Below are 23,708 nucleotides of genomic sequence, written 5' to 3'. Positions count from 1 at the left end.
TACATGTCAAAAAAGCAATCATGTCTTTTTTTTTTTTCTTTTTAGAATTAAATGCATCCCTGCTCCTTTTTCTGTAGTTGCCCTTATTGACACTTAATTTATTAATATTTGCTTAAACCGTCTTAATTCAAGCATTTGAAATCTTAATGTTGCTTAAGCAGATAGATATGCAAATCTCTATACAATTAAAATCCAGAAATCCCAAAAAAAAAAAAAAAAAAATTCCAGCTTTTGTTGCAGAGCAGTGAAAGAGGATTCAAAGACCAAATCACTGAGTGCACAAATATATTAACACCAGCTAGAAATCAGATCATGAAAATGTGAAATTTCACTATTCTGCACAAGATTCTGTGCTTAAAATAATAAAGTGTGCAAAAATAATAAATTTGCATCCATTTCATAATGATGATGATGTGTGTGTGCGTGTGAGTGAGGGACAGAGAAAATAAAATGTGTCATTTTTACTCTTGGCCACTAGATGGCAGAAGCATCTGGTTTCTGGGAGTGATTCTGCTTTTATAAATCCTCACAGTCCTGTCGGAGGAGTCACACTGCAAATAGATATATTGGATTCAGTTACAGTGCATTTCCATTGTTTGGCCACAGCACTCCTGATGTCTGAAACTATAACATTACTGATGGTGAGACTCTTCATTGTGTCGCCATGGCAGCTGCTGTTGCTTATGCGAAGGAGCGATATCACATGAGATTTTTTGGACGTCTGCTTGCGGCCTTTCGGCACCGTTGAAGTCACAGTAGTCTGGCCGAATTCCACTGAACACAAGTTCTGTTTTTGTCTGAGCTACTGTTTCTGTCAGAATGAGCCATAAAAGGCCCAACTGTTCAGTTAAAAAGAAAAATATCAGGCTGATGTGACTCAACAGAACCAAACACCACGAGTTCCAGTTTAAAAAAGTTATTCCTGGAAGGGGAAACTGTTGCTGTTGCTGCTATTTATAATTTTCAGTACATATTACATTTCTGATCATTTGCAGGGCTGATGTTGACAAAGGTGGCTGGGGTTACACGATCATACGTGACTGCCTGAATTCATATGCAATAACTCAAAATGTACGTGACAAATTTTTACAAAATTTGGTACAGTGATAGCCGCTAGTTCAGCAAAGACTTGGTGGACAGTTTTAGAAAATCTGGATCTTAAACAAATGTTTTTTTCATTTTCCTCTTTCATGCTTCACTGTGTTTCAAAAACCCACCTTGTGGTAAAATGACTCAAAATAGTTTATAGTGGTTTCACGGTCAAAGCATTACAGTCATGTCTTATATTCATCCATTCACAAACTGTGACACACCAGTTGTCAGGGCGCTACCACGCAAGAAACTCACGACAAACTGGGAGCAACCTTTGGAATGAAGAACCTTTGCCCAAGGACCTTGAGCAACTTTCCAGTCTGACGGAGATTTGAAACGACACTTATGACACCCTGAAGGTTTATAGAAATGCTGAAGATGCTTTATTACCTCCACCAACTGGGCCTCTAGGCATTTGTCCTGATTGTTTGATCATATACTCTGTAACAAACAAACAAATAAACAAAGAATATATTCATGGATTTTGTTGGCAGATGATCTATGGGTAAGTTTAGTAAATTTTAAGGCAGATCCAGATCTGATTTGAAATCCTTTCCTTTATATATTTCTGGGAAATTTAAGAGCCGGGCCTGTGACATCAAAAAGATTCTACACATTTAACCAATGCAATCTTGACATGATTCTTAGCATGCCTTATGATGTTACAAAGACCTAGATGTCCAAGGGAAGGTATAAACTGTCTCTCTGTCAGTCAGCGGAGGCAATTATTACACTGGAGGAGATGTGGCCAAGCGTGACATCATCATGTTTGGATCAGAGGACTTGGGTTGAAGGCTGGGTCAGATCTAGTCTGGACTAAACTCCTAATGCCTAAAAAGCTCATAGGGGGTAAGTAGTACTGTAATGTACTGAATACACAGTTTGTTGTTTGGAGATACAGCTGATCTGATATGCATGGGGTCATCTTGTATTCATGGTCCAGACTTTTCCATATGGGCAAATCCGTAACAGCAGGTGGCGCCAAACATCTGTGAAACAAGTATGCCTCCCAGCACTGAAGTAACTCACTCAACTTCCTATGGTTACAGTTGGACAGATTATGATGATTGTTACTGGCAAGTGCTTTCAACACTGTCCACATTGTAAGCTTTCTGTTGCCCTTTTACTTCTGTAATAGATAATAATGGGCAGTTTTTCTAAGAGTTCTGTAGGATGGGTGGGGGGTGGGGGGGGGGGTTGTTGAAAATGCTGGGATGAAGGCTCCACATCACCAAGCAAATGCATAGCTCATGGTGATGGAATGCAGCACAGTCATCAAACAAATGTCAAACAGCCAAGAACAAAGTGTAATAATTATAAATGGGAAACTGAAAAAAAAGATCTAAAGATGCTATAAATCAGGAAAGCCTACGTGGTACCAAGAGGCCTAAATGCGGTTGAAAAAACTGAGGAACTGCCCATCAAATGTGTTATTATTAGGATATCTTCTATAACAGCATTTTCTTGCTCTTCAGATTTTTCTCTTCAGGATCTTCCTCCCAAATATGTCTTTAAAAAGGGAATACCTTATAAACAGGGTCAACGTATATTCAGAACAATACAGCAGTAAATCAGTTAAATAATTCATGGGTTTGGTCCTTGATTGCATGCTGTGTTGGACTCTCCTTGAGTAATATATTGTATTAAATGGCTAAACCGCTCAACCATGGGGCACACTGATGCCACATAAATGTGGGACATCTAAAGAAAGAAGGAGCTATGCATCTAAGTGACCTTATTAAAAAAAAATAATATTTTTTATACAAAGAATTACTTTGTAGTTATTTCTAGAGAAAGTAAGATTCGCATGAAATGAAGCCCTACCGGAAGAAGAAAAGTGGCAGTTCCTTGACTGGCCGCTTGAGGCTGGTTCCAAAAGTGAGCAGGTTACCATTTGAGTCCATGTTAAAATGTCCAACGTTAGACCAGAAATAAACATGTTTACAGCATGGTACAATGTTTGGTTTTGGTCTCTATAGATAGTTTCCGTGACAACATACAGATGGTGAATTTTTTTCTAATTTCTTAGTTAAAGATGCTTTAAGCCATAACGTTCTGCATAATGGAGGCGCGGTCGTTTTGAGTGACAGCAGATGAGCTCCGCCTCTTGTAGCGCTTGATGTGGCTGCTAGTATTTAGGAGGGCTGTGTCAGCATTTTATTTCAAATACCTGGAATAATATGGCCTTCTGTGTGGACGAAACATCCTAATGGATCATGTAAGACGTCCTTGCTGCTATCGGGAGAGTGATTACTGAGAAAATAAGCGGCTCATAACTTTTAATGTCCAAACCAAACCATTATGACAAACACCAACGCATTCTCCAAAATATGATTTAATAAACAACCGAACAGAGGTTAGCCTGTTAGCTTAGCTGGTTTGGACACACAGATAGGGTTGTGCTCAGGCTTCTTTTGTCACACAACAGAGCCACCCACGCTCAACCTCTTTATCCACTGATGGGTTCCCTGCTGCTGCAATAGGTGTTCCAGGGGCCTCATGTACAAAGCACACACAAAAACCTGGCGTACGCCCGTCTCCACGTCCACATGCAAATGTATCAAAAGTGACGTGACGTGGAAATGTGCGGTGCATAACGCAAAATCCAGGCTGGCATACGCACGTTTCTGCAGCTATTGTTCCACTGTGGACATGTGAAGGTGGTGCTGGGAACCGTATAGTGTGAAACAAGAAGTAATTAGGTGATGTGTACATCAGAGACTAATGATGAACATGTAACACACCCACGTGTTTGCAATTATATGTACGGATATAAAAGCATGCACAAAGTGATGCTTAAAACAGCACTAACAGTGGCGTTGTCCGAGGACCTTGAAAATGGTGCAAATCTGACGTGTGTTTTCAGAGAATGCGAGGATTTACGTCCAAATGAGGATAACGGCTCATAAACCAGCTTTGATACCAAGGCCACTGTGGACCGGAGCTGCGCGCAGAACTGCAGTTGGCCAGAATGCAATACGGCGATGAGCCAGGGGTTGTCTGTGCCCACACAGGTGCTGATCAAGGGGCATTTTAGCGGGACCTGACTGATCGGTCAGGAGCATGCCAGTCAACCTTGCACTGAGCCGCAATCATCCAATGGTCATCAGGTACATTCCAACATTACAGCACATTTTGCAGCGAGAGCCGGTCTCCCGAATGTAATCAGAGCTGTTAACTGCACACATGTTGCTATAAAGGCACCATCACATGATGAATTTGTTTCTGTTAATAGGAAACATTTTCATTCTTTCAATGTTCAATCACATGTGGAAGCAGCACAGTGCACAATGGGGGGAGATTGTGTTTAAACAGTTAATTCGTGTAATTGTTCCGAGCAAAAACCAGAGCGGGCACATTTGGGCATGTGCGCATTCAAATATGTTTTTCTAACCTATTGTTAATGTCTTTTTTTAATTTTTGCTTGATGGTGAGCTGCAGAGCTTCTTAACAGTCTTCATGTGTTCAGTATTTATGATACGATACGATACGATACACTTTATTGTCCCCTCAGGGAATTGTCTTGGACTCATGCTAGGTGCCTTACAAGAGAAAAGAGGAAACAAACAATACAGATAAAAACACAACCACATCCATAACAAATTAACATGACAGGAGTCAGGAGAAACACCATAAATATTGCATAATTCCAATTTTAAACATTATTGTTTCACAATAATAGACATGGGGACGAATGAATTTTTAAATCTATTCAGCTACTCGAGGAACTCTGATACCCTTCTCCCAGAAGGAAGGAGAGTGTACTCTGCGTGAAGAACATGAACTGAATCCATCAGTATCCTCTGAGCTGCTTTCAAAACAGACTCTTCATAGACGTGAACTGAGGGACTGATATTGTTTCTTTCCGATTATCTTCATTGCATCATCAATTTGTCTGTTAAGTTTTCGTTTTAAATTGTACAGAAAGATTGCCGTACCAGGCAGTCATGCCATACCTAACTAGGCTCTCTAACACTGCCTGGTAAACAACAACATAATTTTCTGATTGACTCCATACAAACGAAGTCTACGAAGGAAATAAAGTCTTTGATGGAATCGGGAGCACAAACTGTCCACATGTGCAGTTCCAGCTGAAGGTATGTCTATGTGCAGCCCCAAGTACTGTATGAGTTGACCTGGTCAATGGAATACCATGTATGACCACAGGAGTATGGTCCCCAACAGTCCTTGGATCCAGAATCATTTCCTGGTTTTATTGACATTTAAACCAAGTGGTTTGTCATCACACCACTGCACAAAGTGTTTCACTTCAAGGAAGTCTTTGTTGGACTTGAATCCTTGTGCAGTAGGCTCAAAATAGCGGAATCATCAGAAAATTTAAAAACAAAGTTATTGCAGTAGTATTTGTACAGTTATTAGTATAAAGAGTGAAGAGAACAGGAGAACTGACAACAGCCTTGTGGTACACCTGTATTTGATGATTTGAGTACCGAAAGAGCTTGATTAACTCTAACTTGTTGTAATCTATTAGTTAAAAGGAATGATACCATCTGATTAAAAGTGGTTAACATTCATTTCCTTTAACTTGGACAACAACAGGTATGGCTGTAATGTATTAAAGGCTGAGCTGAAATCAACCAATAAATCCGTGCATAAGCAGTAGGATCTTCCAAGTGCTTAAGTGAAAAGTGGGTTAAGCTGTTAATGGCACGTCAGTGCCTCTACTCTGCCTATAAGCAAATTGAATGGATCAAGTACAGGGTTAACAAACGTCTTAAGGAAAAATAGCATAATATTTTCAAGCACTGGCTTACAACAGATGTTAAAAGCTATTGGCCTATAGTCATTATTTCCAAGTGAGCACGATTTTTTTGGCGATTGGAACAATAATGGATCTTTTCCAGAGGGTTGGTACATACTGTACCAACCTTATAAACCTTAAATAAACCTATTTAAGGTTTATTTTGTCAATAACATGTGTAAATCGTGAACGTCACACCGTCAGCAGATGGGCGCCACGCCTTTTTAAGTTCGGGTGTGTGCATGCTGTTCTAAGTGTGTGTGTGTGCGGCCTCACACACACTTACGCTCTGTAGTTTCCATACAAACATTTTTCCAGTTTCATGATGAATCCGTTTAACTGCGTATCGAACAAACTGTCCCTGTGTGTCTCCACATAATTTCCAGTCATCTATTAATTTAATTTTCTTTCTCCTGCGTTCATGTTGTCTGATGTGACGTTGTCCCTGCTCAAAGGGCCTATTTACATAAAATTGCATATTTAAAGCAGCGTGACCAGGGAGGAGTTTGGTTCCATGCTCAATTCCATGTTCAGTGGGATGTACAAACGGAACGTGCAGAATTCATGCCTACGTTACACTTTCAGACATCTGAATATATTTGTGTGCTACACCAACTTCAGTAGAAAGTCCATGCAAGTCTTTATTTTGTACATGAGGCCCCTGTTCTCTATGGAAACCCTTTGGGTGATGTTGCACAAGCTTGTCCAGTATATATACAGGTCCTATGAAAATAATCAGAATGTGTCATGTTCGGTCAGTATTATCCCCATTTGAGTGTGAAAGCTCGAGGACCATCGTGAGTCCAGTGCTAATGTCCTGTTGCTTCTGCATCTGCATCCGTATCCTTCCTCCATCTGATGGGAATATGGGTTGAATCCCAGCTGTTAGCGTGTTCATGCTCTAATGATTGAGTTCCATCCATGATTTTTCCACAGTGCACCACCCATGATATGAGGCCCATTTGTCAAAATGTGCCCAAATGTCATTACAGCTGCTTTAAGCTGCTATGAACATACAGACTCTGCACTGATCTGCACCACAAACTGGGACATCCTGTTGTTTGATCCACCAATGGATAAAACTTTAGTCGATATTATCAAATAGGTGCCCACAGATAGTGCAACAGTAAATCAATGGGAGGTCTCACCTTTGCTCCTTTCACACCGCTGCAGTCACATTTTCCCACGATGTCCCGCAGCCCTGCAGGCAAAGACAAACTTCATGTCCTCAGATGGCAGCTATTTATTTTAAATGCACACATTTGTCCAAAAGCACAGGCAGTTCCAGAAGTGATCCCACTGTTAGTGTTCATCAGCTGCAGAGAATAACAGAGTGTGTGCACATTATACGGAAATGTGCAAAAGGTGCAACACTGTGGCATCATGGTTTTAATGCTAAATAAAAGTCCTTCACCCTTTACAGCCTATTGGTTGTGTTTGGAACAGTTTGCACCTAAATGACATGTACACAAAAGTAATGATTTATTATAGAGTTTGAACATATGCAAGAAAAGCTATTTCTTAAAAAAAATACAGAAAATCTGTTGACTTGGAGACATTCTCAAATTCAACAACAACAACAACTATTATTATTATTATTTATTTTATAGCACTTTAAATGAGGAAATTTACAAATGCTAAACATTACATCAGAACAATATAAAACTAAAATCCACATCTGTAACAACAGTTACAATTAAAATCTCAAATGTGAATAAAACATATAGACTAGCAAATATAATTAAATGAGATAAAACATGATGAGGAATTTTTTTATATTTTGTCAACACAAATGTTTTTGTTTTTGTTTTGTTTTTTCAAATTTTGCATTTTTCGAAATGGTTAGGAAATATTTGGAGTTACTGACAAAACTGGACTTTTTTTAAAATTCAGTTTTCTACATGTAAAAAAAGTCCCTTCTCCATTTGTAATTTGACATTTGTGCCTTGAAGAGGCCTGTCATGAGATGCAACATGCTGTTGCCATGGCTAAACCAAAACAGGTTATTGCCTGGAGGTTACGTTACTGGGATTGCGGATTATCAAATGTTGTGTTGGGATAATTTTGCCTGTGACGAGGTAAACTTTCCAAAAATATCCATATATTGATAATCTGTGACAAATAGCAATTATAAAAGACTACAAACACTATGTACAGGTCACTGCACAGGTAGCTCAGTGGGATGAGGAGTTGGGACACCATTATGTAGGCCTGTGTTTGATTCCCGCTCTTGTTACCCGTCTGTGTCCTGGACAAGACACTTCATGTGTCTTGTCCAAGTCTACCCAGCTGTAATGATTGTTAGCCTTGACTGAGAAGTAATCTGCATCCAATCGGTGTTCCATCCAGGGGGAGTCGCAAAACTCTCGTCTGTTTTACGCTAAAGAATGTGGAGATAATTATGTCACCAAAAGGCCCTGGTGCCTATACAGGACAAGAGTACCACACACTAGGCTCTATCATTACTCAACTGGGTAGTTATCGTATTAACAACATTCACTGATTTTCTGTACCTGCTAAATCCAATTAAGCGTCATGGGGAAGCTGAAGCCTATCCCAGCAGTCAATGGGCGAGAGGCAGGACAGGACACCAATCTATCGTAGGGCTATTCAAATATGGCACCGTTAAATTATGAATTAGCCAATCCAACAGGCAGGTTGCAAAGCGTATCCTGCCCAAAGATGATCACCCGAAAGGTCGACATCTCAATGTACTGTGAACCTTGACAGTTTGACACTGGTGGTATATCAGAAAAGTCGCCATTCCGTGCAGGTGGGCAGCAGCCAGATATCTATCTACAGCTGATTCAGCCCTCTCAGCTCCCTCACCCCATCCTGCTTCCTGTTTTTCCTGGGTCTCCAGAGACCGAGGCCTGGGAACTGGCCTACACTGCCTTGGCTCAGTCTTGCGTTGCTCTCCTCCTGCTACACTCCATCACCAGCTGTTGCTATAGACATGTGCATGGCATCCACCCAAAAACCTATTGGGGGCTTTGGACGAGATTTACCGAAGTACACAGCTACAGTACCCACAAACAGTTTCTCTCAGTCTGTCTAACATTCTCACACAAATATATACAAATAAATGACTCCATCACAACTGCCTCAGAGCTTTTTAAAATAACCATTGAGAGGGCCGGAGGTGCCGGCAGCATCACATTCAGATTCTGATGCTTTGTTAGATCCAGCCGCCAGAGGATGGTGCAACAGTGTGAAAATAGGTAACAGACCTAAAGCACATGCTGCCTGTATGAGTAACATATAAAAAGGAGAACATTATGGAGCTGGCACAGGCTCAGAATCTTCCAAAGCTGAATACATTGGGGGGATAGACTGAGTATGGACATCACGCTGTCCAAAGCTCTACCTGGTCACCCAGCCATACATTTTCTGAACCTTCCAGATGAGAGTCACTTCAGTCACTGGGCAAGAAGTGTGTACAGACTGGAGACAGGGCCATCAGTCTGTCACAGGGGATCTACCTGCCCTATACTGCTCCTCTTAAACAGTTTGGTGAATTCAATAAAACATCACACAGTGCTAGCACACTATATGAAGATGTGCATGTAGGAAAATAATTCTGTGTGGACATCTTCAACAAAATATATTTGTGCTTCTGACTTGAGTAATACATCATGCTGCATGATGTGGACTTCGTAACCGCAACTTCTATACAACTTTCATCAATCTCAGTGAAACTTCACACATCATGAGTGCACCACATGAAGATGTGAATTTGCTCATTCTGATTCAACGCCTTGAAAGGCACGCAAAAGGACTATTAAAAAAAAAAAAAAAATACAAGTCCAGTGTGGGAGCATGTACTGCTTTGGCACATCACCACATTCACATGTAGCCACCTTGGATCCTGAATGGCAACCACCCAGGCAGACAACCGGTTCGTCAGGCTTTTCATCACAAAAAATTTCTCACCAGTTGCTTGGTAAATGTTGTCACAGTTGCTTGCGTGCACCACAAGCAAGCAACTAGCACGGGAAAGAGGTAAGAGGAGGAGGAGTATGACTTTGTGCGCTTGATCACAGACCTCTCGTTTTTCTGGGGAAGGTATTGACTTTGGAAACAAATGTCCACATGCATCACTTGTTTCTGAGTAGGTTAATACAGCAATGTAGTGCATCACGTCCCCTTTAAAGGTTATGTCATCTATAATTACACAAGGCACTCTTGCCACACTTTGCCAAGTTGAGGAGTGCCACGTCTGACTGTTATTGCCCCTGACTTTCCTTCTTACATTGCTCACCTTCAATGTACCTTTTAATGAAATTAGCGTGTTATAAATAATGGGAAAAACACTGGAAAGATGCACTGAATAATCTGATCTCAGCACTTGTTTCTCCTTCTGCATAAAATACAGTTTAACCTTCAAGCGACCAAATTGGTTCATTTTACCCTGGGCATATATTTTTGTGCACTGATTTTCTAATTTTAATCATAAAAACGTGTCCTACCATGAATTTGTCACTCTATTGTCCTGCATTTGTTCAGCAGAATTTTGCAATGATCCGCCAATCAGTGTATCATCCAAACTTGTGACCCCAAAGGAAGATCTATGAGATTTTGGACATTATAGCTTCTTTAGATCGTATTGTAATTTGCCAACTCTAATCATTATATTTCACTGTTTTGCAGGGAAGCACGGCCAGCAGACCTAGAATAGCAAGATTTAAAGCTGCAACAAGCAGTGAGACGGATTTTTGATGCCCAGAGTGAGGATGAAAATAGCTGAATTTATTCGGCACAACACAGACTCAAATAGCAAGAATACTAATAAAGAAAACAATTTAGCAACGTACCCATGTGCCCGAAAGGGTTGCAGCAGAAAGCAAAAGCTAAAAAGATTAAAAAGCTTAGCTCATGACTGTCACAAAGGATGACTGATGGGTTCATTGAGAATTGTGTTAAAGTATTGGCATATTTGCTTGTCACCATTTTTTTTATTTGATGCTATCTTTATCCTACCATATTAGTCGCTAAAATAGCTTGGTCGCTTGAGGGTAAATGCAAGAATATGTTACTTCTAATTATCTTCTCCATTTTTCAAGTGTTTTTAAGCCAATTTCACAGGAGCGATTTCGAAAACTCAAGAAAAGTAAAGGAACACCTGCTGCAATCAGTGTCATAACACAAACAGAGGAAAATGAATATTGGCTCCAACAACGGACTACATGTGTGTTTTATTACTGAAAACCTGCTGGCTCGCGGCTACGGAGCTCCTGGTTCTGGATTAACGCGATTGTTTTTTTCAACATCCACCAGGGGAGTTAAAGCACGTTAATGCAACAAAGGAACAAGCTTGAATATTGTCAACACCACTGAAGCAGAATGCAGCTGCTCCCCGTTAAGTACTACCAAATAGTCCTTCGTCACCTGCTGATCGCCGTCTGTCTCTCTCTCTCTCTCTCTCTCTCTCTCTCTCTCTCTCTCTATCCAGGCAAGCAGACATTGTTATAAACTCAGAGAATCCAAGGAACACAAAGCAGCCTAACCCGTGTGGCTATGACGGCTTTCTAAACAAAAGTACCGTAATCTTAAGGTACTTCAAAGTGGCGTTTTCTACTTTGACTTCTACGGCTTGTTTTCTTCCTACGTCCATTCTGCTTCGCATAAACCTAAACACCAGATGGAAGCAATGACCGAAGACTAAACTGTCATTCGCACAAAAAAAGTGCACGCAGCTGATGACTTACAGCTGTACAAATTAAACCTGTCTAATCTGGTATGTGTGCCCATTAGGAAAGGGACAACCTTAGAAAGAAGAATTCATTTAAAACCTCTCCACAAGATTTCTTTAGAACCAGTCCATAATCCATGTTACAAATAGACAAACCTTCAGACACGGGTAAACACATAACCGCTTTGGCGGAGAAGAAGTAGTAAGTCCAATACAGGCAATGAGGCCCATCAGCTCTGTGTTATCACTGCAAACTGGAACATGAAGGAGATGGGATTTTATGATTCTCCCTGGATGGGACGCCAGTTCATCCCAGATTCCCCAGTCAAGGCTGGTACCATTTACAGCTGGGTTGGACTATGATAACACAGAGGAGGTGTCTTGTCCCAGGTACAGAGAGGTAGCCCAAAGCACACACTTGGAATCAAACCCCAGTCAATGTATTGGTAGTCCAACCCATAACCCATAGAACCACCTGCTCAGAGGTTATAACAAAAAACACTAATCCACAATATTGAAGCGCAAATACTCAATTACCTCCACCACAAGGAGTCAGGTCTGTTAGTTTGTCTGACTGAACAGGACTGAGCATATTTGGATGGATATTTGTGGAATTATTTGTAGGGGTGATCTTGGGACTCGAAACAAGTCATTATATTTTGTGGAAGATCTGGTCTCATAGATTATTTTCAGTTTCTTAAACATAGGCTGTGTCTCAATTCAGGGGCCAGATCCTTCAAAGGCTGCACTGGATGACCACATAAGTCATAGCGGTGCGATTAGACTGACCCGCCTTGAAGACTCTTTGAATGTGTTCAACGAATACACCTTCCTTCCCCCAAAACAAAGGGTATCAACAATTGGACAATTTTTCCCCCCAAGACAATATGGTCCATGAATTAAAAACAACAAACAAAACGGTGATTTCTGGCTCTGTATGTATAATTATAAATAAGTAATGTTTATATATTGAAAAATGATTACTAAATTATAGATTATGCCCACTATGCCATCTTGTTATGTACAGCTGTCCACGGTGGCTAGGCGAGGGGTGGGGCTAGGATAAGATAATGACGGCAATCTCAAAATGCTCTGTGGTCTAGACCCTCTCATTTCAGAATGGTTGGTTTGGCTTCTGTAGTCATGGAAGGTCAGATCTTCATAGAACACAGCCTTCGAAGGATGCGGCCCCTGAATTGAGACACAGCCGATTTGACAAAGTATGCATTGGGTCTCAGCAGATCTATGCAACGTTCTTACAAGGTTGGAGCGACAATTATGTTTTTCCAATACAATTATTGTAATGACATTTCTCTCTCTCTCTCTCTCTCTCTCTCTCTCTCTCTTTCAGTAGTTGATAAAAACAGCCCAATAAAACATTAGAAAACAGATTTTGCAGAATCAATCTTCAAATATCTTGCTTGCCCAACAACAAGCAGATCAAGGCCCAAATTCCATTTACAGTGATCCACAGTAAAACAAGGAAAAACAGCAAATCTGTTATTTAACACAGAAAATGTTCTGCATTTCTGCTTAATAAAGATGTTAAATATTTATCTAATAATGAGTTTCTTTGCTGTCAATATTCATTCATTGTCAGCCGTCTAGATCGCGTGGGACATGAGTTGGACGACCAACACTGGGTTTGATTGGATGGATTTGTATTCTGCCCAGTGGGGGGGCGTAGACACTCATCTGTAACTGGAGTTTAAGCACGAGGTAAAGCCAGGGCCTGTATAGGACTTACTTCAACTTCATAGGTGACATTTAGAAGTTTACTCTAAAGCAGCTGGACTTCTTGTTTAGTCTTCAAGGCATTTGGTTGCTCGCCCAAGTGACTGCTTCAATTTCTGAAGAAGTCAGAACAAGACTAAACAAGACATCCAGCTACGTCAGAAGAAACGTCTCATTCATCAATTCAACCACAGCCCCACTGGGAAGAAGCCAGTAATGATTAAAATCAGGAAAGTGAGAAAAACAGGAGATGAGAATGATGTTATTCTCCCCAACAGTAATACTGAGAGCAGGGCAGAGTAAGTAAGCGTAAGTGATCAGTGTTAATGCTCTCTGTGAATATACAGCGGCTGTTGACTCACGAAGCTCTGGTGGAATTCCATCTGATTCAGTAAACACCTGCAGATGACAGTTTCACTTGTCTCTGGACAAGTGTTTACTACAGTGCATCCAGAAAGCATTCACGGCGCTTCACTTTTTCCACATTTTGTTATGTTACAGCCTTATTCAAAAATGGATGAAATTCCTTTTTTCCCCACCAAATTCTACACACAATACCCCATAATGACAATGTGAAAAAAGTTGTTTTTAAAGCATCCTGTTTTCACTGATCATCCTTGAGATGTTTCTACAGCTTAATTGGAGTCCACCTGGGGTATATTCAGTTGATTGGACATGTTGGGGACATGATTTGTTGATTGGACATGACTTGTGTCTTAGTGAGGAAAACGCTATCAAAGTTTCCTTTAACTAACTAGCATGGGTTGTGTGCCTGTGATTATGTGATGGAAACTGGACAAAGGTTTGTGATGGTCCTTTGTTTGGGAAAGAGGTGCAATGTTATTGTGATAGATCTGGATTTGATCCTTTCTTTTATCTCTATTTTCCTTTGAACTCTATACAATTATAGACTTTTAATTTTGGTGTACCCGTGATTATGCGGACCTGGACAGGATGGGGTTCACCAAGGCCTCGGTCAACCCCATCCTGACCAGGTCCGCATAATCGCGGGTACACCAAAATCAAAAGTCTATAACTGCTTTATTATATGGTAAACAAGAAAACTGGGAGTTTGTCAAACATACTAAAAGTGAAAAATCAATCTCAAGTTTCAACTCTTTATTATTACTGTCATACTGCACCAACTGACATCCCATCGATCGACTGGAGATGCCTGTTAAGTCCGTGACGAAGAGTCATCAGGCTTGTTTTCTTATAAAGTTCGCCATTCGCCTGTCTAGCTTCTGTGTAAAATTGACCGAGTACTCGGTCAAGCATCCGTCTATCATAAGTTTCAAAGTTGGGCGCATGTCCCTTTTTAGTGATGTACTTGCGAAACAGGTTGGCTGCTGACTGTATTTCTGCGGGTGTTCTTCGCATCTTTTTCGTGTAAAATCCGTTTTAAGTCAGCGTCGCTAACAGACGCAAACCTGTCTTCTGCCATCTTGTCAACAAACTGACAGCCAAAGTAGGCGTTGTATCGCGTTATCCGATTGGTCGTTATCGATAGAAGGCATTGCTCGATTAGCTAGCGCTATGATGCAAGCGAGGTGTACTCGTTTCGCACATGCGTCTACTCGGCTCCACCAGCAGTCAACTCGGCATGTGGTACAGCTCAGAAAGTGGCGAATGGGCCAATCAGAAGTTGGCAAAATCCCAAACCATATAATAATCTTAGTAATAACCTTATGACATCATAAAGAAGTGCAGTATACAGCCAAATTCAGAACTCCCCCTGTCACGGTTGCATCAGTAACAATGCTTGGCCAGGTGCACTTTTTAGTTATTGCACCATCTAATCTGGAAACCTGTCAATCACTTTTATGCAAAACAGTTCCTTAAGAAATCCTACTACCAATCAAACTGATGCCATACCGTCTTGATCCCACCAAACCGAGCCCACACATTTCTCATTTAAACTCAAACATCCTCCTACAGTTTTGAGGCATCTTGATTCAATTTTGTAACTCGGATAAACAACGGATGGAGAAGAAACGCAATTCTGAGGTATTGACCTGGCAACTGGATTTTCCCAGACCCACACAGAGGGTGTCTCCCTCCTTCTCTCTCTCATGCTCACTCAAATCCAGAAGGAACAACCATTTCGTTTGTCCCTCGGATCTCTGTGTCTGTATGACTCACAGCTTTGAGTGTTCTTGTCAAAGTGGCCAGATAAAATTCCCACGTATTGCAGCCAAATAAAAAACATGTCTGGTATAATATTCTCTAAGACACCAGAAGGGATTATGTGCGCATATCAGCACAAGCACATGTTTCAACAACTGATTTTTACCAGAAGGGGGCAGAAATGCTCTCAACATCCACTGAGCTGCTTTAATAGTTGATCGTGAACTGTTGCTGTTTCACTATGAATGTCTGACTATTTCACGGAAACGGAACATCACACAAACATCTGGTCAATCTCATGTTGCAGCAATGATGTCTAGATACAACGCCACCGCATTCCCAGAACATTCCTGCCATATCCTCCCACTACTGCTCAAGTATCACACAACCCTCAGGGGCATCCTTAAAAAGGCTAACCTAACAAGCACACACTGAAGTGTGGGAAGGTCATTCCAAACCTAAAAAATACACACAAAAAGCTTAACTCTAACATAGAGCCACAAAGCTATAGTATATAGGGAACATATTTGACTTTTCTGCACATTAAAGAGAGGTCACGCCATCAAACGTGGGATGTGATAAACCCTCGTGTTCAGGTTGTGGTGGTAATGCACCAATAGCTAGTTTGCCATTTGCCAACCAGTAATAGTTCAAAGAAGTAGAATAAGGAAGAATCCAATTCTCCAGTGTTGGTGATGGGCGGCGGCCCAGAATGCATTGCATCATCAACATCTGTGTTTTTTAGCCAATAAACACATTTACAGTAACATTAATCCTAGAGGTGCCTGGCTAATGTGCTTTAGTTTTTAATTATTTTTAGTGTTTGTTTACTGTTACTTTCACATGCGTTATCTCCAAGTCTGTCATCATGGAAGAGTGTGAAAATTACAGGAATATGGCGGTCTCACGGGTGAAATAATGTCTTGCTGTAACGGGTGTTCCCTGCAGTGGAAAACTACACCGGGAGCTGGTGAGTTTCTCCGAGACAGCTGCACAAGTTTATCCGATTTTGTAGAAGTGTTACCACGAAGAGTCAGCGACAAAGCGATGGCGGGTGACGACAGCAGGCGGCTCCATCCGCAACCTCAATGGGAAAGCTGTGACATGGACATGGGACTTGAAACAACTACCAGCTGTTCATGTTAGTGATGTGTATTCTGACGTTCTTTTTGACTGTGGACGGAGAACTCGTTGGAAGCACTGAAGGGGACAATGGCTTTGTTCACATCGAAAGCCATTGAAACTCGAGCAGTGCCAGACAGGAGAATGATATTCTACATGGCTGCTGTGCACGAACACAGGAGAAGTAATAGCAGCAGGATGTGATTACCTTTCAGAGTGTATTTATTACTATTTTGTTTGTGTATTCACAATACACTGCGGGTTAGAGATGGAAATACGTTTGTTGGTCATTATTGGAAAATTCATGCAAAAACAAATAGTCTTCCCCCTATGGCAGACCTGGGCAAACTGCGGCCCGGGGGCCACATGCGGCCCTTTGCATGTCTCTGTCCGGCCCTCATGAGGTCTGTGATTATTATTACATATATGAAAAATGTCAAGCTTGTGTGTTGCAAATCATTAGAGAGGTTTATTTACGTATATTTAAATATTTACACAGGGTTGGGTAGGATTACTTTGAAGGAATACATGTGGATTACATGTATGTATGTACATACATTTGGATTACTTGTAATCTGATTACTTTTGGAATACATTTCAAAGTAATCCTACCCAACCTTGTATTTACATATTATTACAATAATAAAAAATACCTATAAAAACTAAAATAGGTAATTTTGTGTAAGATATGTAATGGGAGACAGCCAAGTTATCGATGGTGTGGCCCTCGGACATAAGTCAGGTTCTCTATGTGGCCCCTTGTAAAAATTAATTGCCCACCCCTGCCCTATGGTGATAGGTAAGTAAGTACCACCATATGCCTTAGGGAGAGTTATTGTATACATTATTGTTTTCGCATACTGACTAAAGCCTGGTTCACACGGCAAGATAATTAGGCCGATATAGGACCTGATCTTCCCCTTCCGACAATCTTAAGGACGCCTGACAATCGTGATGACGCTAAAGATAATCTTACCAGATATGCCGTGTGTGGTGTGTTAAGAGCACTCTGACCTGCTCGGAAGGACATCGGAGCACTCCAATCGCAAATCGGGGATATTCAACATGTTGGATTGTCATGGCCCGATATCGCAGTGTGTGTTGCCAATCAGAAAGCGAGGTGACGGATGTACGGAGCGGAGAATAAAATCAAAACAGCTGTTCTGACTTATCAGAAAGTCCGGTGGTCGCGCTGTCTCCACTCCTTTAAAGAACGCCTTTTCTTTTTCTTTTTGTATTGTTTTTTTCCACTCTGTTTTAAATAGTTCACAAACTATCTCCGTCTGCTTACTCTGAAGTCACGTTTAATCTCGAGAGATTTTCCTGTCTGACCTGGGAATGTTCGTGTGCGAAATCTGTTCGTGTGTGGTGTTGTTGACTTCACTGTGTGGCTGAACATCACACACTGTACGACCAAACCTGTTAGATCTATGATTTATTATCTCCACGTGTGTGTGTGGTCTCTCAGGTTTTGGAAACCTACAGATAATTTTTAAATCCTGCTGTATGAACCAGGCATTACTAGTCTGTTTCACTGGGATTTTGATCATCAATTATTCCACCATTATGAACAATGGATTACACACAGATGTGAGTTGCAAGATTTCTTTCAACTTCCTTTGTTGTGTCTTGTTAGAATGGCCAGAGCAGATGGTCACCCCACTGATGCTGGTCTGCTTCAAGTGTCTTCCTGTTAAAAAAAAAAAAAAAAGAAGCTTTTTCCAAACCACAATGGACCCCATAAATCAGTTTAAAACTCAAATACAGTAGCGACAGTGGTGTGGTACTGTATTTGAGTTTTAAACTGATTTATGGGGTTCATTGTGGTCCAACTTCAGGTGCAGGGAAAAAAGTGCAATTACGCAATATTATTTCCCTCTTCAACTTTTCCAAATGCCGTGTCATCACAGACTCCAAATGTTTGAGTAGCATCATGTTTCATGCTTTATAACGACAGGCAGTCAGTTACTAAGGTAACATGCTCAAGCTTTAAAGACGTGCTCACTGTGAACTGCCGATCCAGGCTTCCATGAAATCTGGCGGTCTCTGGTGTTTGCTCACTTTGACCCGTCTGTGTTTCTGGTATTTGTCTGTGGTTTTTGCACAGAGTGGTTTCTGTACAGGTGCTGCCCACCACAAATGTTACACTCCATGGCTGCAGACAGGAGAGACTGGGCTAAAAACCAAAAGAACATCTAAAATATGACGGGAGGAGGATTGATAGAACTTTTCAGAATGTGCTGCTCTGACATTCCAGGCCTTCTCTGGTCCTGAAAGGCCGGGATGAAAGAGCAGCGTTAGAGGAGGAGAGTTTTCCGTCTGAATGCCATACAAGGCTCCCGATGCAGCTTCCTCTGTAAACACCACGTCGATATCTGTGTGATGAGGTGCACATGCACACAGCCCAACAGTCCACTGTGAAACAGCATTTTTTTTTTTTATTACAATGCCAAGTATTTCGTGTTAACTGCTCCCCTGAGTTACACCCTCTGTAGACATCTCATAACACCCTGCATGCTCTTTTCCGTGTGCAAACCGCATGCTATCCTTCACCGTTTGAGTCACAATCTCTGAAGAATTCTGCTTTAAATAGAACATAATGTGCTTTTAGTGACAACACAGCTTGTTTTTTTTGGGTATTATGTGAGCCAGTGTGGTTGATTAAGTGTGCAGGGAAGGTTATTGGTTTCATATGTTTGTGGGTTTGTTTCCTATAACTAGAAACATTAAGCTTTACCCAATGTGAGAGGGTTACACAATGCAGGATTTCCACATAACTTCATCCTCCTTTATGGTCAGTATAACTTTTATAAGGGTTCTTACAAAAAAGAATTTCTCACTGGGTTTTAATCCCACCTCCCAAGCTGCTTACATGAATTACACATCGATGATTGTAAATCTGTTGTGATAAAATATGGAGCATTTAAAGAAAAACAACAAAAAGTCCCATTACTTCCCCTTGAAGACGTCAGACCACAATTATTTTCCTTCGTGCACGTCTTCAAATGGCGTGCTACCACTGTGTGAAGTCAATGAAATCCAACAACCAGTTTACGAGGAGTTACACAAACAAGGCTTACATACTACAACTGCAACCACACCTGCTCCTAATTTCTATCACACTGATATGATGATAAAAAATACCAAAAAATCCCACACATGCCCAACAGGTGGCAGTGTTTAGCAGATGACAACAGATCAAAGCTGCTTTTTGAATTGATTTCATGTATCTGAGAACCATTTTAACTGACCTCATTTAACCTTCCTGAAGGCTTGCAGTTAGGGTTGCCAACTCTCTGAAAAATAAATAAGGGACACCTCACCGCCAGGGCCGACCAACCATTGCCTTCACCCTTCCCAGCGTCTGTGTGAAATGATTTTTAACCATTTGACTGTTGACTTGACCCTGAATTTGAGTAGATGCATACATGCATTTGTTCTGATACGAACACGTGGAAATTATTATTTAGCAATTTATTTTTAGTGCAAAATAAATTTTCACTCACAATTTCAAAATGAGCATTCTGTCCAGCTTCAAAGCATAAAATAAAAATCTCTCTGTAGTGCTTAACAACAAAACAACAGAAAATTTGCATCATCCAAAACAATGTAACAGTGCACATTTACATATTTAGTGTAATAAAAAGTGCAAAAAATAAAGTTTGAAAAGTAAACAATACTTACAATACTTACAATACTTAGCTGTTGTCGTGCACCTTTTCCACCCAGCCATTTTCCTTTTCTCATTCGCCCCTGTATTTTTGCATTCTTTTTTGTTTTGTTTTTTTGTTTTTTGTTTTTTTTTAGAAGGAGTAACGACGTTACAGACATTGCTGTCCGTAGGCATATCTGCAGTGCCAGTGTCGGTGTCTGTATCGATTAGATATCAGCCATGCTGCGCTTTGTTACTGTCGTCCAGCGACCGTCGTCGGCTCATGACGTCAGTATCTTCTTGCGAGCAGATGTCCCTCGACCAATGAGATAAGAGTGATTCTGTATTGTCAACTCGTGTCTGTCAGCTCATTGGTGAAGAGCAGGAGAGAGGCTAGGATCAAATTTACCGTAAGTTTCCATATAAAGCGCCAGTCAATTCCATTGACATTTTACAGTCTTTTTGATTCTCACAGAAATACGGGACAAACTGCGTCCCGTTTCAGGTCAATACGGAACGCACACTTTTATTTCCAAATAAGGGACGATTCCGTTTTTCAAGGGACGGTTGGCAACCCTACTTGCAGTCAAACCCATCACTTACTCCTTCCACAGTCTGTCTTAGAATATAAGTGTGCTGTGATAAAACAGGATTACATTTACATTGTCCTGTACAGCGTTGATTTGCTGAGACCAGCTTGACATACGAGGTCTGTCCTATACTTTATGGACAGACCTCGTATAACATGTCTGTTGTGGCTGAAGTCAGCAGGTATTCAGTCCAGTCACAGCCACAGATGCCTATAACTTCTTGGCGGCTTTCCTCACTCGTCTCCTTGCATGGTCGGTTAGTTTTTGAGAATGGTCTGCTCCACACAGATGTACCATATATAACCATACTTTTTGTATTCATGAAAAATTGGTGCAAATGAAGCAAAAAAAGACATATTCAGTGATTTGGAAATGTACATGTATCCATCCCCTGACTATTATGATGAAAACTGGTTGTAAACATAATGATTTACTGTAAATTCATCACAGGGTGCCAATAATTTTATCTAGCATACATTTTAAGTCAAGATTTTTGGTTTTACTTTATGAAAGCATTTAGTTTTGTTTTTGGTGCCAAATAACTTTGGACTTTTTAAAAAAAAAAAAACTTGATTAAAAATGGCTTTATCTATTTATTTCTGACCAAATATTGTATACATAAAATGTAGGGGTACCAACAATTTCGACCATGTGTATATAAAACTCTGGAAAAGTGATGATAATTGGCTCCCTTTCATTTAACATTTAATCACATGACCCTGAGAGGTTCCTCTTGCTGACCTTTAAAATCTGGCCAGGCTATTAAAGGGGATTCAAAGGTCTGTCAACGCAAAGGTAATCTTGATAACTAAGTTCCCACTCATCGTGCACGTTTGTGTGTAGGGTTATGGATGTCCATCTTTGTAATGATTTAGGTTTTGACAGATACTTGGAAGACATTGTGGCTATTCTTCACAACTTAAAACGATGGTTTGAGGGTTTAAAGTTGGCTTTAAGGCTAAGGTTAAAACTATAATTAGGTTAGGCCGTGGTGCATTGGGTGGGGGTGGCGGTGGGGGTGGGGGTGGGAGGGGATGTGTTCACTTCCAACCTGGTCTTTTTTGCAGCCCTCCAGATGTTGTGGCTTCCTCCCCCTTCCAAAGAGATGCAGGTTAGGTAGTTGTTTGTTTACGTGTCAACCCTGCAATAGCCTTGTAACCTGTTTAGGGTGTACCCCATGTCCCGCCCAATGATCATTGGAATAGGCTCCAACCACCACCGCCCCCCGGTGACCCTTAACTGGAATAAGCAGGTTTAGAAAATAAATGGATGGATCAATTGAATTGAATGGTTCAGCTTGATTTGTGGCCCATTGCATCCCAAAGCATGTGCCTCGAAGGACCAACAGGGTGCAGGTTTGGACTGATGAACGCTTCCCTTCTGTCAAAGTGATGTTAATGAGTGAGCTAATTAGTTAGTGTTCATTAGCTAGCCCAGTCTGTTCAGTGAGAAGCTGCATCCTGGCGGCTCCTGTCTAGACATAGAGGGAGTCCTAAGAAGAGTAGTAATGTGTGAACTTGGCCAATCTCTCCAGACGTCAGTGTGATAGCTTATCTTGTTAACAAATCAAGCAAGGCTCTGACTAATCTTTAGACTATAAAGGGGACTTTCCGGCTGTCTAGTGTGCACATAAAGAGGCACACTTATGCTCATAACACTCCACTAAACAACAGCTGACTGCCGTCTTGAATGCTGAAGCTGGATCCGACTAAAAGTCTTTAATCTCAACAGACTGGTGGTTCTTTCTCTGGTAGACAAACTAATGAAGTGTGTCTGTGTGGGAGAAAGAACACTGCTGTCCAGCTTATTATGTGACTGATCACCAGAAAGCAAAATGAGCTTCTTGTTTTCATTGCTGGCTCTGTTCGTGTGCCCATGTATCAATAGGTTTGGCGGTGATTGCACCACGTAGTTTAAAAAAAATAAAATCCACAAAAATCCCACAGGAATGGAACTGGTCCAAGTACCAACAGACACAAAAATCCCTGCATTTCATTCCCTTGTTTTCATCCTTTATCAAGGTTACATGCAAAATACTATGTTCAGAAAGAATCAAAAGTGTATAGTGGCAGACAGGATCCACAACACTTCCAAATGAAGACAGCACGAGCAAATGCACCCAAATTCAGAAATGTTTTGCACAGGTCCACAACACTACAGAACTACTAACAACACAAAAAGTGTTTTCTGCCAAGAAGACTTAAAGCGTCGGTCCGCTGAGTGCACTGCGGTGCTCTGATTTTTTTTTTAATCTGTACCTGGTTGGCAGAGCTAAGCAAGTTTATTTAGTTTACTGGTGATTTTACTCTTAAACCAGATATATTTTCATCTTTTATTATTTTCTTTGCAGTGCACTTAACAGTAGATGTCCCCCAGTCAAAACCACTTTGTGTTGTTAGTACTTCTGTTGTGTTGTGGAGATTTGCAGTGTTTCTTGATGTTTGCAATCTTTTTTTTTTAATTTTCTGCATTTGCTGGTGTTGTCTTATTGTTAAAGTGTTAAAGTGTATTGTTAAAGTAAAATCTGATATATGCTGTACATATATCGATGGGGTCATCAGCACTGAGGCAAGTTCCTGCAGGATCACACTCAGGGAAACACACCACCAGCCCATAGTGTCGTAGATGATGTACCATCACAATACAGCTAGTACACCTCATATAGGTCTCTCCCACCTAACCTGTGGGTACACTCATTATTTTGCACCATGGAGGGAAGTTCCATTAAGAAAAAGAGAAACGTCCCGCTCAGCTGATGACAACCTCTGCAAGGCTTCAACTCTGCCCGCAGCTTCTCTGTGCATGTGCAGCGCTGTGCCACAGGATGTGAGACTTAGGAAGCCATTCTTTCTCTATACAGGAAGGCCACTTCCTTGCCTTTTATGTTCACAAAGACAAGAAGAGGTTTGGTCAGTCTTGCTTCTCTCTCTCAACAGT

At 41.0% G+C, this 23,708-nt stretch overlaps 1 protein-coding gene across 2 annotated transcripts in view; it reads right to left on the bottom strand.

The window, feature by feature from the left end:
* col4a1 (collagen, type IV, alpha 1) overlaps positions 1-20,268 on the bottom strand; it is a 105,720-nt gene extending 85,452 nt beyond the window's left edge. For both annotated transcript variants that reach the window (XM_034185807.1, XM_034185808.1), the window contains exons 1-2: positions 20,223-20,268; positions 7,003-7,055 (exon numbers count right to left, since the gene is read on the bottom strand). In XM_034185807.1, the coding sequence (XP_034041698.1) occupies positions 7,003-7,055; positions 20,223-20,262 (93 nt within the window). In that variant the 5' untranslated portion in view covers positions 20,263-20,268. The remainder of the gene's footprint in view (positions 1-7,002; positions 7,056-20,222) is intronic.
* Between the last annotated feature and the right edge of the window lie 3,440 nt (positions 20,269-23,708).

Source organism: Thalassophryne amazonica, chromosome 14 (genome assembly GCF_902500255.1).
Source record: "Thalassophryne amazonica chromosome 14, fThaAma1.1, whole genome shotgun sequence".
NCBI classification, from domain to species: domain Eukaryota; kingdom Metazoa; phylum Chordata; class Actinopteri; order Batrachoidiformes; family Batrachoididae; genus Thalassophryne; species Thalassophryne amazonica.
The sequence above is the reverse complement of the archived record's forward strand: the minus strand, read 5'-3'. Positions and strand labels throughout refer to the sequence as shown.